The 12,494-nt window shown below is 52.0% G+C and overlaps 1 protein-coding gene across 1 annotated transcript; it reads right to left on the bottom strand.

Moving 5' to 3' along the window:
- Positions 1-7,396: 7,396 nt before the first annotated feature.
- On the bottom strand, positions 7,397-8,157 carry CDC42EP2 (CDC42 effector protein 2). Its single transcript, XM_008048177.1, has one exon. The coding sequence runs from the start codon at positions 8,044-8,046 to the stop codon at positions 7,435-7,437; it is 612 nt and encodes a 203-aa protein (XP_008046368.1). The 5' UTR covers positions 8,047-8,157; the 3' UTR covers positions 7,397-7,434.
- Between the last annotated feature and the right edge of the window lie 4,337 nt (positions 8,158-12,494).

Raw genomic sequence — 12,494 nt, 5'->3', positions numbered from 1 at the left:
GCCTTCCAAGTAGCTGGAACTATAGGCACGCACCACCATGCCCGGGTTATTTTCTGATTTATTGTAGAGATGAGGTCTCACCAAGTTCCCCAGACTGAAAAGATCCTAAAAGCACTGAAAAGCTAACAGTATAATGAAGAATTACTGGGAGAACATTTAGGAGGCTAAAACCCGGAGAGATAATTTCTGTCCAGGGAATATTTACTAATTTTGAAGCTATAACTATGAAATTAAACTGCTGTTTGGCAGCCTCTGGAGGGAAGGACAAAAGTCAAAACCCAGAGCTTGCCCAATATAGAAAGTCAAATACTCCACCACTGAAATACATGCTCCAAGATACATGGCAAATTCTATGGACTTGTAGCTCAGAATCCTGTTATTTGGATGGTCCAGGAAAGCTTAAGTCTTGAACTTGGATTAAGGTGAACCATCTTTGAATGTCCCCAGTCACCTAACGAAAGCAGCATATTTAGTACTAAGTAATATCCTTTCTAAAGGTATGTACTGTCATCCTAGGCCTCAATTATTTTACAAATATTTTTTCAGATACCATAATGGTAGATAATCAGACACACAAAGAGACAGGAAACCAGTCAGGCACAGTGGCTTTGGGAGGCTGAGGTGAGAGGATTGCTTGAGCTCACAGGTTCGAGACCGGCCTGGGCCACTTGGTGAGCCCTCATCTCTACAATAAATCAAAAAATTAGCCAGGGTGGTGGCATGTGCCTGTAGTTCCAGCTACTTGGAAGGCTGAGGCAAAAGGATCGCCGGAGCCCAGCAGGTCGAGGCTGAGGTGGCCGGGAGTGGCCACTGCACTCCAGTCTGGGCGACAGAGTGAGACTCCAACTCAAAAAAAAAAAAAAAAAAAAGGTCAGGAAGATGTTATACGCAAAGGAATAAAGCAGAGGCAGGATGGTAATAATTGACAAATCTAGTTGAAGGTATATGGAGGGTCACTGTGATACTTCAATACTTCTGTAAGTTTGAAATGTTTCAAAATAAAAAGTATGGCCAGGTGCGGTGACTGAAGCCTGTAATCCCGGCACTTTGGGAGGCTGAGGCGAGAGGATTGTCTGAGCCCAGAGGTTTAAGACTAACCTGGGCAACTTGGCAAGACCTTGTTTCTACAATAATTTAAAAAATTAGGCTGGGTGCGGTGGCTCAGCCTGTAATCCCAGTACTTTGGGAGGCTGAGGCAAGATGATTGCCTGAGCCCGTGGGTTCAGGACCAGCCTGGACAACTTGGTGAGGCCTCATCTCTACAATAAATCACAAAAACTAGCCGGGCATGGTGGCATGCATCTGTAGTTCCAGTTAATTGGAAGGCTGAGGTGGAAGGATTGCCTAAGCCCTGCAGATGGAGGCTGTGGTGGCTGTGAGCATGCCACTGCACTCCAGCCCCTGGGTGACAAGTGTGAGACACCAATTAAAAAAAAAATTAGCCGGTCGTGGTGGTGTTTGCCTGTAGTGCCAGCTACTTGGAAGGCTGAGGCAGAAGGATCACCTGAGCCCAGCAGGTTGAGGCTGCGGTGGCTATGAGCATGCCACTGCGCTCCAGCCTGGGCGACAGAGACTCTGACTCAAACAAATAAAAAAATAAACAAAAAAATAAAGTTTTGGGAAAACATAAACTCTATACAGGGAGAGCCACCAAGGGCTCAGAATCCTTAAAATTGAAAGTCTGGGACTCATCACTTGCTAAATTAGAAGGTAAAGGGAGCTGGGTGTGGTGGCTCACACCTGTAATACCAGCACTTTGGGAAACCGAGGCGAGAGGATGGCTTGAGCCCACAGGTTTGAGGCCAGCCTGGGCAGCATGGCAAGACCTTGTCTCTACAATAAATCAAAAAATTAGCTGGGCGTGGTGGTACGTGCCTGTAGTTCCAGCGACTTGGAAGGCTGAGGTGGAAGGATCGCCTGAGCCCAGCAGGTCGAGGCTGTGGTGGCTGTGAGTGTGCCACTGCACTCCAGTTTGGGTGACAGTGAGACTCTGACTCAAAAAAAAGAAGATAAAGGGAACATGAACTCGGTAGTGAAGGAGAGAAGTCATTCATACCAAAGCTGAATGTTTGTTGTAGAGAAATCTCTAGATTCTGCATATATTTCCTTTCTTGCTCTGTCAAGTATGTATTTAATGTATTTTTTGTTTTTAGTTGGAGTATCACTCCATTGCCCAGGCTGGAGTGCAGGGGCACGCTCCCGGCCACTGCAACCTCGACCTACTGGGCTTCGGCAATCCTTCCGCCTCGGCCTTCTAAGTAGCCAGAATTACAGGCACGCACTACTGTGCCCGGCTAATATTTTATTTATTGTAGAAACGAGGTCTCGCCAAGGACTGGTGTCGAACCTGCAGGCTCAGGCAATCCTCTTACCTTGGCCTCCCCAAAGTGCTGGGATTATAGGCTGAGCCACCGAACCCGGTATATATTTAATATATTTTAATTCTTCATTCTTTTCTCTCTCTGCTCTTGTATATAAGGTATATTGATGAGAATTACCTTTTCAATTAGTTCATAGGTTGCAAAATATTTAGATGGGCTGATAAGGGAATTGCAGGAGGAATGGACATCATCCAGAAATCCTGGATGGGAGTGGATATTTGTGGTTTTTTTTTTGTTTTGTTTTGTTTTTGAGTCAGAGCCTCACTCTGTCGCCCAGGCTGGAGGGCAGTGGCACGTTCCTGGCCACCGCAGCCTCGACCTGCTGGGCCCAGGAGATCCTTTCACCTCAGCCTTCCAAGGAGCTGGAACTACAGGCATGCACCATCACATCCAGCTAATTTTTTGATTTATTGTAGAGATGAGGTCTCGCCAAGCTGCCCAGGCTAGTCTCAAACCTGTGGGCTCAGGCAGTCCTCTCACCTTGGCCTCCCAAAGTGCTGGGATTACAGGCTTGAGCCACCACGCCCGGCCTGGATGTGATAATGAACAAGACTTTGAGTTGTCTCCCTTTGGAAAGAGTGAATACACTTTTGACTGGAAGAAGGATGGATGCATTATACTAGGTAGGCTAGATAGGCTGTTGTTGCTGTTTTTGAAGATTAAATTCTAGAATAAGGACATACATGAATGTTGGACACCTAAAACAGTGGACTGTGGGGACATTTGTCATTTTGTTGACTCTATTTTGGGAATTCCTTTGTGGATGTTATTTGTGACACGGTGTCTAGACAAGCCACAGAGAGAGAACGTTCTTTTTTTTTTTTTTTTGAGTTGGAGTCTCATTCTGTCGCCCAGACTGGAGTGCAGTGGCCACTCCCGGCCACCGCAGCCTCGACCTGCTGGGCTCCAGCGATCCTTCCGCCTCAGCCTTCCGAGTAGCCGGAATTACAGGCATATGCTTCCACGCCCGGCTGATATTTTGATTTATTGTAGAGATGAGGTCTCGCTGCCCAGGCAGGTCTCGATCCCGCGGGCTCAGGCAATCCACTCACCTCAGCCTCCCAAAGGCGAGGGATTACAGGCTGAGCCACTGAGCCCGGCTGTTCTTTTTTTTTTAAGTTGGAGTCTCACTCTGTCGCCTAGGCTGGAGTGCAGGGTCACACTCACAGCCACCGCAGCCTCGACCTGCTGGGCTCAGGCAATCCTTCCGCTTTAGCCTTCCAAGTACCTGGAATGACAGGTGTGTGCCACCACTCCCGGTTTATTTTTTTGATTTATTGTAGAGACGAAGTCTCACCAAGTTGCCCAGGTTGGTCTTGAACCCGTGGGCTCAGGCAATCCCCTCACCTTGGTCTCCCAAAGTACTGGGATTACAGGCTTGAGCCACCATGCCTGACCCGAGAGAAGGTTCTTCTTCTCTCTAGCTCTAGCTATCTTGGTGTGAGGAGGTATCCCAAGCTCAGCTAGTCCGATGGTTCAGGTGGCCTACCTGGTTTCCTTTCTCCACTCCAACATGGCAGCCCTGAGTGGTTTCCCAGGGCTCGTTGGCTGATGCCTGATGCAGTGTGAGTTGAGAGCACTTCTGGAGACCCAGGGCAAAAATGTCTTCCTTCCTTGGCCACTCCGGCCTCAGCTCACGTCCAGGGTTAGGTCCTGCTTCCAGCTGAGTGAGACTCTAAGGAAGGAGTCCCCTTTCCTTGTCGTCGCCTCCCCAGACAGAAGGGGAGCACTGAGAGGGCCTGCGGGTAGGGGCTTTCAACTTCCCCACTTTCTGCTTTCACAGATATTATCAGGGCCTGAAACTGAACCCCTGTGGGGACACAGAATTGCATTCAACTACAGCTTTGGGTCCCACAGACCTAGGTTCGTATTCCATCCTAGATTGTGTATCAATTCTCCAGTCTCTATATAATGACAACAAATTCAGGTGAAAGACAAAAAGCTGACTGGGCACAGTGGCTCAGCCTGTAATCCCAGCACTTTGGGAGGCCGAAGCGAGAGAATTGCCTGAGCCCAGGGGTTCAAGACCAGCCTGGGCAACTTGGTGAGACCTCGTCTCTACAATAAATTACAAAAACTAGCCAGGTATGTCTGTGGTTCCAGCTATTTGGAAGGTTGAGGCGGAAGGATCACCTGAGCCTGGCAGATCGAGGCTGCGGTGGCCATAAGCGTGTCCCTGCACTCCAGTCTGAGCGACGGGTGAAACTCTGACTCAAAAAAAGAAAGACAAAAAACTCGGTGGGAATGTAAAATGGTGTAGATACTATGGAATACAATATGGCAGTTTCTCAAACAATATAACATAACCATGGGATCCAGCAATTCCACCTGTGGGTATGTACCCAACAGAACTGAAAGCAGTTTTTTTTTTTCCTTTTTCTTCAGAGTCTTACTCTGTCACCCTGGCTGGAGTGCAGTAGCATGCTCACAGCCACCACAGGCTCAACCCGTTGGGCTCAGACAATCCTTCCTCCTCAGCCTTCCAAGTAGCTGGAACAACAGGCACACGCCACCACACCTGGCTCTTTTTTTTTTTTGAGTTGGAGTCTCACTCTGTCACCCAGGCTGGAGTGCAGTGCAGTGGCTGCTCTTGGCCACTGCAGCCTCGACCTGCTGGGCTCCGGCAATCCTTCCGCCTTAGTCTTCCAAGTTGCTGGAACTACAGGCCGGCGCTACCACACCCGGCTAATTTTTGATTTATTGTAGAGATAAGGTTTTGTCAAATTGCCCAGGCAGGTCTCGAACCCACAGGCTCAGGCAATCCACTCACCTCAGCCTCCCAAAGTGCTGGGATTATAGGCTGAGCCACCGAGCACGACCCCTAATTCTTTTTTAATTTATTGTAGAGATGAGGTCTTGCCAAATTGCCCAGGCTGGTCTCAAACCCGTGGGTTTAGGCAATCCTCTCTCGTCTTGGTCTCCCAAAGTGCTGGGATTATAAGCGTGAACCACCACGTCTGGCCTATTTTTTTTTGGTAGAGTTGAGGTCTCACTATGTTGTCCAGGCTGGTCTCAAACTCCTGGGCTCAAGCAGTGCTCCCACCTTGGCTTCCCAAAGTGCTGGGATTACAGGCATGAGCCATCATGCCTGGCCTGGAAACTTTTTTTTTTTTTTGAGTTGGAGTCTCACTCTGTCGCCCAGACTGGAGTGCAGTGGCCGCTCCCGGCCACCGCAGCCTCGACCTGCTGGGCTTCGGTGATCCTTCCGCCTCAGCCTTCCGAGTAGCTGGAACTACAGGCACACGCTACCACGCCCAGCTAATTTTTGATTTTATTGTAGAGATAAGGTCTCACTAAGTTGCCCAGGCGGGTCTCGAACCCACAGGCTCAGGCAATCCACTCACGAAACTTTTTTTATTTTTGTTTTTATTTTTATTTTTTGAGTCGGAGTCTCACTCTGTCGCCCAGGCTGGAGTGCAGTGGCATGCTCATGGCCACCCAAGCATTGACTTGCTGGGTTCTGGCGATTCTTCCACCTCAGCCTTCTAAGTAGCCTGGACTACAGGTGCGTGCTACCACGTCTGGCTCATATTTGATTTATTGTAAAGGCAAGTTCTTGCCAAGTTGTCCGGGCTAGTCTCGAACCCTCAGACTCAGGCAGTCCACTCACCTCGGCCTCTCAAAGTGCTGGGACGACAGACTGAGCCACCGAGCTTGGCCTGGTTCCATTTTTTAATACCCCTCATGTGAGAATTATGTTGTCCCTGATTTTCTCAACAACCCTGAAAAGTAGATATCATTGCCTCCATTTTAGACACGGGGAAACAGTCTCACACAGGTTAAGCTACACTCAGAGGGCCATGCTCTTGCCGTGGGGTGCCTCAGTGCTTTTGCTTGTACATGAGCATATACCCGTTAGGTCAGAGCTGGCTCCAAATCACCTCTGCCCACTTTTACACCACCCTCCCTCCTGCCCCCAGGCATTCCTGATCCCACTGTTTTCTTCACAGCATTTACCACTGCTGGAAATCAGCTCTTTAATATTTAATATCACAAATTCAATATCCTTCTCCCCACTACAATATAAGCTCCAAGAGAGTAGGGATCGTATCTGCCACTGCCAAGGTCAAGTGCACCGTGGATCCTCAATAAACAGTTGCAGGTGGGATCAGTCCATGGGCTAGCACGGTGGGACCCTCCCAGCCCTGGGCCGAGCATCCCACCCACGTGCTTCCTTGGTGCTCTGAAGCTGGAGAAGCCATTGGTCCCCATGCACATGTCCTTGTGATTGTTCTTTTACTCTTGGGTCTTCCCGCCAGATCCCAGCTGCCCGGACAGGGGGTGAGCCCAGGGTAGGCCCAGCGCCTAGCCTATCGGTGTGCTTGTCTCTGCCATATACGCTTGAACCAAAGTCAGAATATCCACACTAGACCCTTGGCTTTTTCCTGCTTCATTCTCACTGCAGGCTCAGAGCCAGGTAGGACCTTCTGGAGGGTCGGGGTCTGCCTTCCCCAAAGCCCTCTGGGCCTGGGGTCTCCCAGAGGTGGGTCCACAGCCCTCGGGGCCTGGCCTGCCTCTGGGAGGAAACCTGGGACGGGAGGACTGGCAGCCTGGATTCCCCGCTCACATCGGGAAGGGGCGGGGGAGGGGACGAGGCAGGATGCATCCAGTTGCTGACACCACACTCTCAGTCCAGGACGCAGCGCCAAAGTCCAGAATGACCGGACCTCTGGTTGGCTGTACCCTGCAGAAGGAAGGTGAAGGGGGTGTCCATTTCAGCAGGGCCTTCATCTGAGGGACCTGAGGGGAAAAGGAGCTGATGGTGGAGGGCCCAGGTCTCCGAGATGCTAGGACACCCAGGGATGACTTCTGCACATGTCTGTGGTGGTCGTTAGGGGAAAGCAGTGAGGCCGCCTCTGTCCATGGTGGGGGAAAGGAGGGCGGAATCACAGGCTCAAAATGAGAATCACTGGCTGGTGGCCACCCAGGGGGACCCTTGGGATCCAGTATCCCGGGCCGGGGCCGTGTCCACACCCCGCCCCCCACCCCGCGTCCATCCAGCCTGGGCACCCGGCCTGGTCGGCTGCGGGTCCTGTGTGGGGGACCCGCATGATTAGTCGAGGTCTTGATCCATGATCTGGAGGACGTCGTCCAGGATGGAAGGCCCCAGGTCCACATGCAGGGACAGCAGGGAGCTGGCGTGGGACAGGAAGGACTCCTCGGACCCTGACTCCGGCGTCAGCCCATGGTGGGGTGAGCCGGCTTCCGGAATCCTCCAAATGTCCACACTCCCTGCCTCCTGCGGGGTAGGCTGAGGGGTCTCCAGGTGCAGGCGAGGGGGCTTGGGCGGGGCCTGGGCTGTGGGCAGCGTGAGGGCTTGGGGCCCGCCGATGACTGGGAGCGAGATGGCATTCTTGAGCAGAGGGGACAAGCCGTCGGGGAGCTCCCGCCCACACACCGTAGCGGTGCGGGCGAACTGGAAGGGAAGGTCAAAGGTGCCGTCTTCCTCGGGCCCCTCGACCGCTGTCCCCGGCAGGAGGTGGAACTTGCCCTGCAGGAAGGAGATGTCCCCGAACATGTCGCCGCCACCGCTGCCAATATGAATGGTGTGGCGGAAGTCCCCCAGCGGCGGGCTGATCATGTCAGAGGACAGCAGGTCACGAAGCTTCTCCTTCTTACCTTTCCGGCTGCCCCGTTTCAGATAGATGGGCACCTTGGTGGACATGGTGACCTCACCACCACTCAGGCCTGACTGTGAGGCTGGGGACAGGCCACCTGTCGAGATCACAGTCTCCCCTCAAAACCCCTCAGCCAGAAACACTCGTTCCGGAGGGGGTTTCAGACACCCAACTTTGCCAAAGAGTCCAAAGCCGCTCCAGGAATCAGCAAAAGGAAGATGAAAAAAATCGATGAAGTCAGAGGGTTGAGATGGCAAAAATCACTTTCTCGTCAAAGGATCACACAGTCTTCTGAAAACTAGAACAGAAAGGCGGGGCTTGTGTAGGCTGCAATGCGCTTTGGTCTTGTCTCTGAGAGATCCTCCTGGGTCCCGAGCTGAGAGCTGAAACAGAAAGGGTACACACAAGTCAGAGCATCAAAATCAGAAGCATCAGCCCCGGGAGCCCAAGGAGGTCACTCCCTTTAGGGGCATCCCTGCTGGAAGAAGCGTGGCTTCACTCATAGACTCACTGCATCTTAGAGGCTGGACCAGTGTCGTCAAACCCCTCTTGTTACATGTGGGGACACTGAGGCCAGGGAGCCAGAGCATGAGGCCCAAAGTTGCATATAAAGTCTTGCTCTGGGCCAAGAGTGGTGGCTCATGCCTGTAATCCTAGCACTTTGGGAGCTTGAGGCAAGAGGATTGCTTCAGTCCAGGACTTTGAGACCAGCCTGGGCAACATAGTGAGAGATCTTGTCTCTGAAAAAAAAAAAAAAATCTCACGGGCTTGGTGGCTCAGCCTGTAATCCCGCGTTTTGGGAGGCTGAGGTGAGTGGATTGCCTGAGCCCGCGGGTTCGAGACCTGCCTGGGCAACTTGGCGAGACCTCATCTCTACAATAAATAAAAAAAAAAATAGCCGGGCGTGGTAGTGCGCGCCTGTAGTTCCAGCTCCTTGGAAGGCTGAGGCGGAAGGATCGCAGGAGCCCAGCAGGTCGAGGCTGTGGTGGCCGGGAGGCCACTGCACTCCAGTCTGGGTGACAGTGAGACTCCAACTAAAAAAAAAAAAAAAATCTCAAAAATTAGCACTGTGTGGTGACACATGCCTGTAGTCCCAGCTACTTGGGAGGCTGAGGCGGAAGGATCCCTGAGCCCAGTGGGTCGAGGCTATGGTGAGCCGTGATCATGCATTCCAGCCTGGGTGACGGAGTGAGACTCTGACTCAGAACAAACAAAAAAGGGCCAGGCGCAGTGGCTCACCCCTGTAATCCCAGCACTTTGGGAGACAGAGGGGAGGGGATTGTCTGAGCTCAGGGAATCGAGACTAGCCTGGGCAATTGGTGAGACCTCGTCTCTACAATAAATCAAAAAATTAGCCGGGTGTGGAGGCACACACCTATAGTTCCAGCTACTTGGAAGGCTGAGGTGGAAGGATCACCTGAGCCCAGCAGGTCGAGGCCGCAGTGGCGGTGACAGTGCCTCTATACTCCTGGGTGACAGAGTGAGACTCCGATTCAAAAAAAAAAAAAAAAAAATTTAGAGGCATCAAGGCTAGGAGTGATGTCTCATGCCTGAAATCCCAGCACTTTGGGAGTCCGAGGTGGGAGAATTGCTTGAGTCAGGAGTTCAAGATCAGTCTGAGCAACATAGCAGGACCTCACCTCTACACGAAAATAAGAAACCTAATCAGACATGGTTGGTGGCGTGTGCCTGTGGTCCCACATACTTGGGAGGCTGAGGTGAGCCGTGATCACGCCAGTGCACTCCAGCCTGGGTAACAGAGTAAGACATGGACTCAAAAAATAAATAAATAAGAATTAGAGACAGCAGACATTTTGAAGTAATTCATGTAAAGCATTGCAGAGAGACAGAAGCAAACAGAATGCAAAAACATAGCACAGACGATACCATTTATTGAAAATGCTGCTGGGTTTGTGGCTCATGCCTGTAATTACCCTTTGGGAGGTGAAGGCGGGAGATGGGGAATTGTTTGAGGCGAAGACTTCGAGACCAGCCTAGGCAACATAGCGTGACCTTGCCTCTACAGAAATTCAAACAAAACTAGCCAGGTAAGGTGGCACACGCCTGTAGTCCCAGCTATTCAGAAAGCTGAGGTGGAATCCCAGGAGGTCGAGGCTGCAATGAGCTGTGATTGTGCCACTACACTCCAGCCTGGGCAACAGAGTGAGACTCTGACTCAAAAAAAAAAAAAAAAAAAGAAAAGAAACATGAAAAAAAGCCTGGTTACCTCCCCTCCTCCCTGATGTGTGTATATGTGTCCCTATTCATGTACTTAAGTATATTAGCCTGTGTAGAATTCTATTCTCTATAGGAACAGAGAAGGGCCAGGCACGGTGGCTCACGCCTGTAAATCCCAGCATTTTGGAAGGCTGAGGCGAGACGATTGCCTAAGCTCAGGGGTTCAAGACCAGCCTGGGCAACTTGGCGAGACCCCGTTTCTACAATAAATAACAAAATTAGCCGCATGCCTGTAGTTCCTGCTACTTGGAAGGCTGAGGCGAAAAGATCGCCTGAGTCCAGCAGGTCGAGGCTGTGGTGGCCATGAGCGTGCCACTGTACTCCAGCCCGGGTGATAGACTGAGACTCCGACTCCAAAATAAAATAAAATAAAACGGGCTCGGTGCCTCAGCCTGTAATCCCGCGCCTTTGGGAGGCTGAGGTGAGTGGATTGCCTGAGTCCGCGGGTTCGAGACCCGCCTGGGTAGGCGAGACCTCATCTCTACAATAAATCAAAAAATTAGCCGGGTGTGGTAGCGCACGCCTATAATTCCGGCTACTCGGAAGGCTGAGGCGGAAGGATCGTCGGAGACCAGCAGGTCAAGGCTGCGGTGTCCGGGAGCGGCCACTGCACTCCAGTCTGGGCAACAGAGTGAGACTCCAACTCTAAAAAAATAAATAAATAAAATAAAATAAAATAAAATTTAAAAAGATGAAAGGCAAGTCACCCAAATGTTGCCGGTGGTTAACTCAAAGCAGCAGAATTTCAGGTTGACTTTTTCTTTTTCGTTCAGACTTTTAAAAATTCAAATTCTTCATAATAAGCATGTATTATTTATATGGAAATATTATTTATGAAGCCAGGAAGAAATAAAGCTATTTTAAATGTGGAAACAGAAATATGCTAGGAAAGGGTGTCACACTGATTTGACAGAAAAAGGAAATAGATCCAGCCCTCCCACTGCTTGGGGGGGGTGGGGGACGCAGGGAGGGCCTGATTGGCCCAATACACACGAGCCCAGATGTAAATCAGCATAAAAGGCAAAGAAAGAAGCTTGTCCAAGGTTACTCGGTGAGAAGGCAGGGAGGGCCGGAATTCAAGCCAGATGAGTCCAGCCCCCCCCCATGGTCCCACCCCAGGCCCGCCAGGGGCCGAGCAAAGGCTTCTACCAGCTTTTCTACCCTGGTCCTCATCCTGGGCAGGGTGAGGGTGTCGGTGAGGGGGCTGGAGGCAGGGAGCAGGAAGGCGGATTCAGGAGAAGCAGGGGCCCAACCCCCACCCCCACCCATTCCAGGCCAGGTCCTTGCTCAGGAAACCCCACCCCCGGACCGGACACCCCGGGTCAGTCGCGCTGAGCCACGGAGGCCGGACATCTCGCTCCTCCCAGGGCACCTGCAGCTTTCACAGGAAACAAAGGAATGAGTCTCCGGTGGTGGAATTCCAGCTAAGCCTGGAAGGAGCTGGAAGGCGTGGGGAGGCCTGGGTGCCTTGAAGTCTTGGGATCCCAGCACTCATTCGCTCATGCCGTGTCCACCCTGCCAGGCCTGGGGGACATGCCGGCCAACTTGCTATCTGTCCCTTGTCAGGCGAGAAGACCTGGGCGGGGTTTCTTCCTTTTCGCTCACGGAGGTGGGGGAGGTGGGGGTGCTGACCGGTAGGATTTGTCCTTCCCTGCCCCCACCCCATCACACGGAGCGCCGAGCCAGCCTCAGCGTTTCCACAACAGATGGGGCGTCCCTGACAGCTGTCTCACTCAGAGCCAAATGCACCCGCCCAATTCCAGATGTGGGGAGAACGAGGGAGGGGCCGGCATCGACAGCCCAGGGGAGAGCTGGGAATTACAACCATCAAGTCCTAAGTATTCAGATTTGGCAACTACAAGACCCTAGAATCCGGCCGGCCGTGCGGTTTCCAATTTTAATGCTCCCCGCCACAGCATGGTGGGGTCATTACCGTCCTTTACGGGGGCCAAAGTTAAGCCTCAGAGATGTCAAGTAACTTTGCCCAAGTCGTGCGGCTGGGATATAAGTGGAAGGGTGAGCACTGCACCCAGCCTGGTCCACATGGCTCCAATGCAGTGGGCTACTACGGGGGACGGGAGAGAAACAGGCCGGAAACACGTGGTCCCCGTACCTCCTTCATCTACGACCTACCCTTAGGCTGCCCCCTGATCCAACTTGCATGTGTTATGAGAATGAGCTCTTGGTTGGACATGGTGGCTCACGCCTGTCATCCCAGCACTTTGGGAGGTGGAGGTGACAGGACTGCCTTGAGTCC

The sequence above is a fragment of the Carlito syrichta genome, unplaced genomic scaffold (assembly GCF_000164805.1).
Source record: "Carlito syrichta isolate Samal-C Ts95f unplaced genomic scaffold, Tarsius_syrichta-2.0.1 Scaffold120755, whole genome shotgun sequence".
NCBI lineage: Eukaryota > Metazoa > Chordata > Mammalia > Primates > Tarsiidae > Carlito > Carlito syrichta.
The sequence above is the reverse complement of the archived record's forward strand: the minus strand, read 5'-3'. Positions and strand labels throughout refer to the sequence as shown.

Excerpts from the sequence above, each read along its gene's own strand:
- CDC42EP2 (XM_008048177.1), bottom strand. The coding sequence starts at position 8,046 with ATGTCCACCAAGGTGCCCATCTATCTGAAACGGGGCAGCCGGAAAGGT.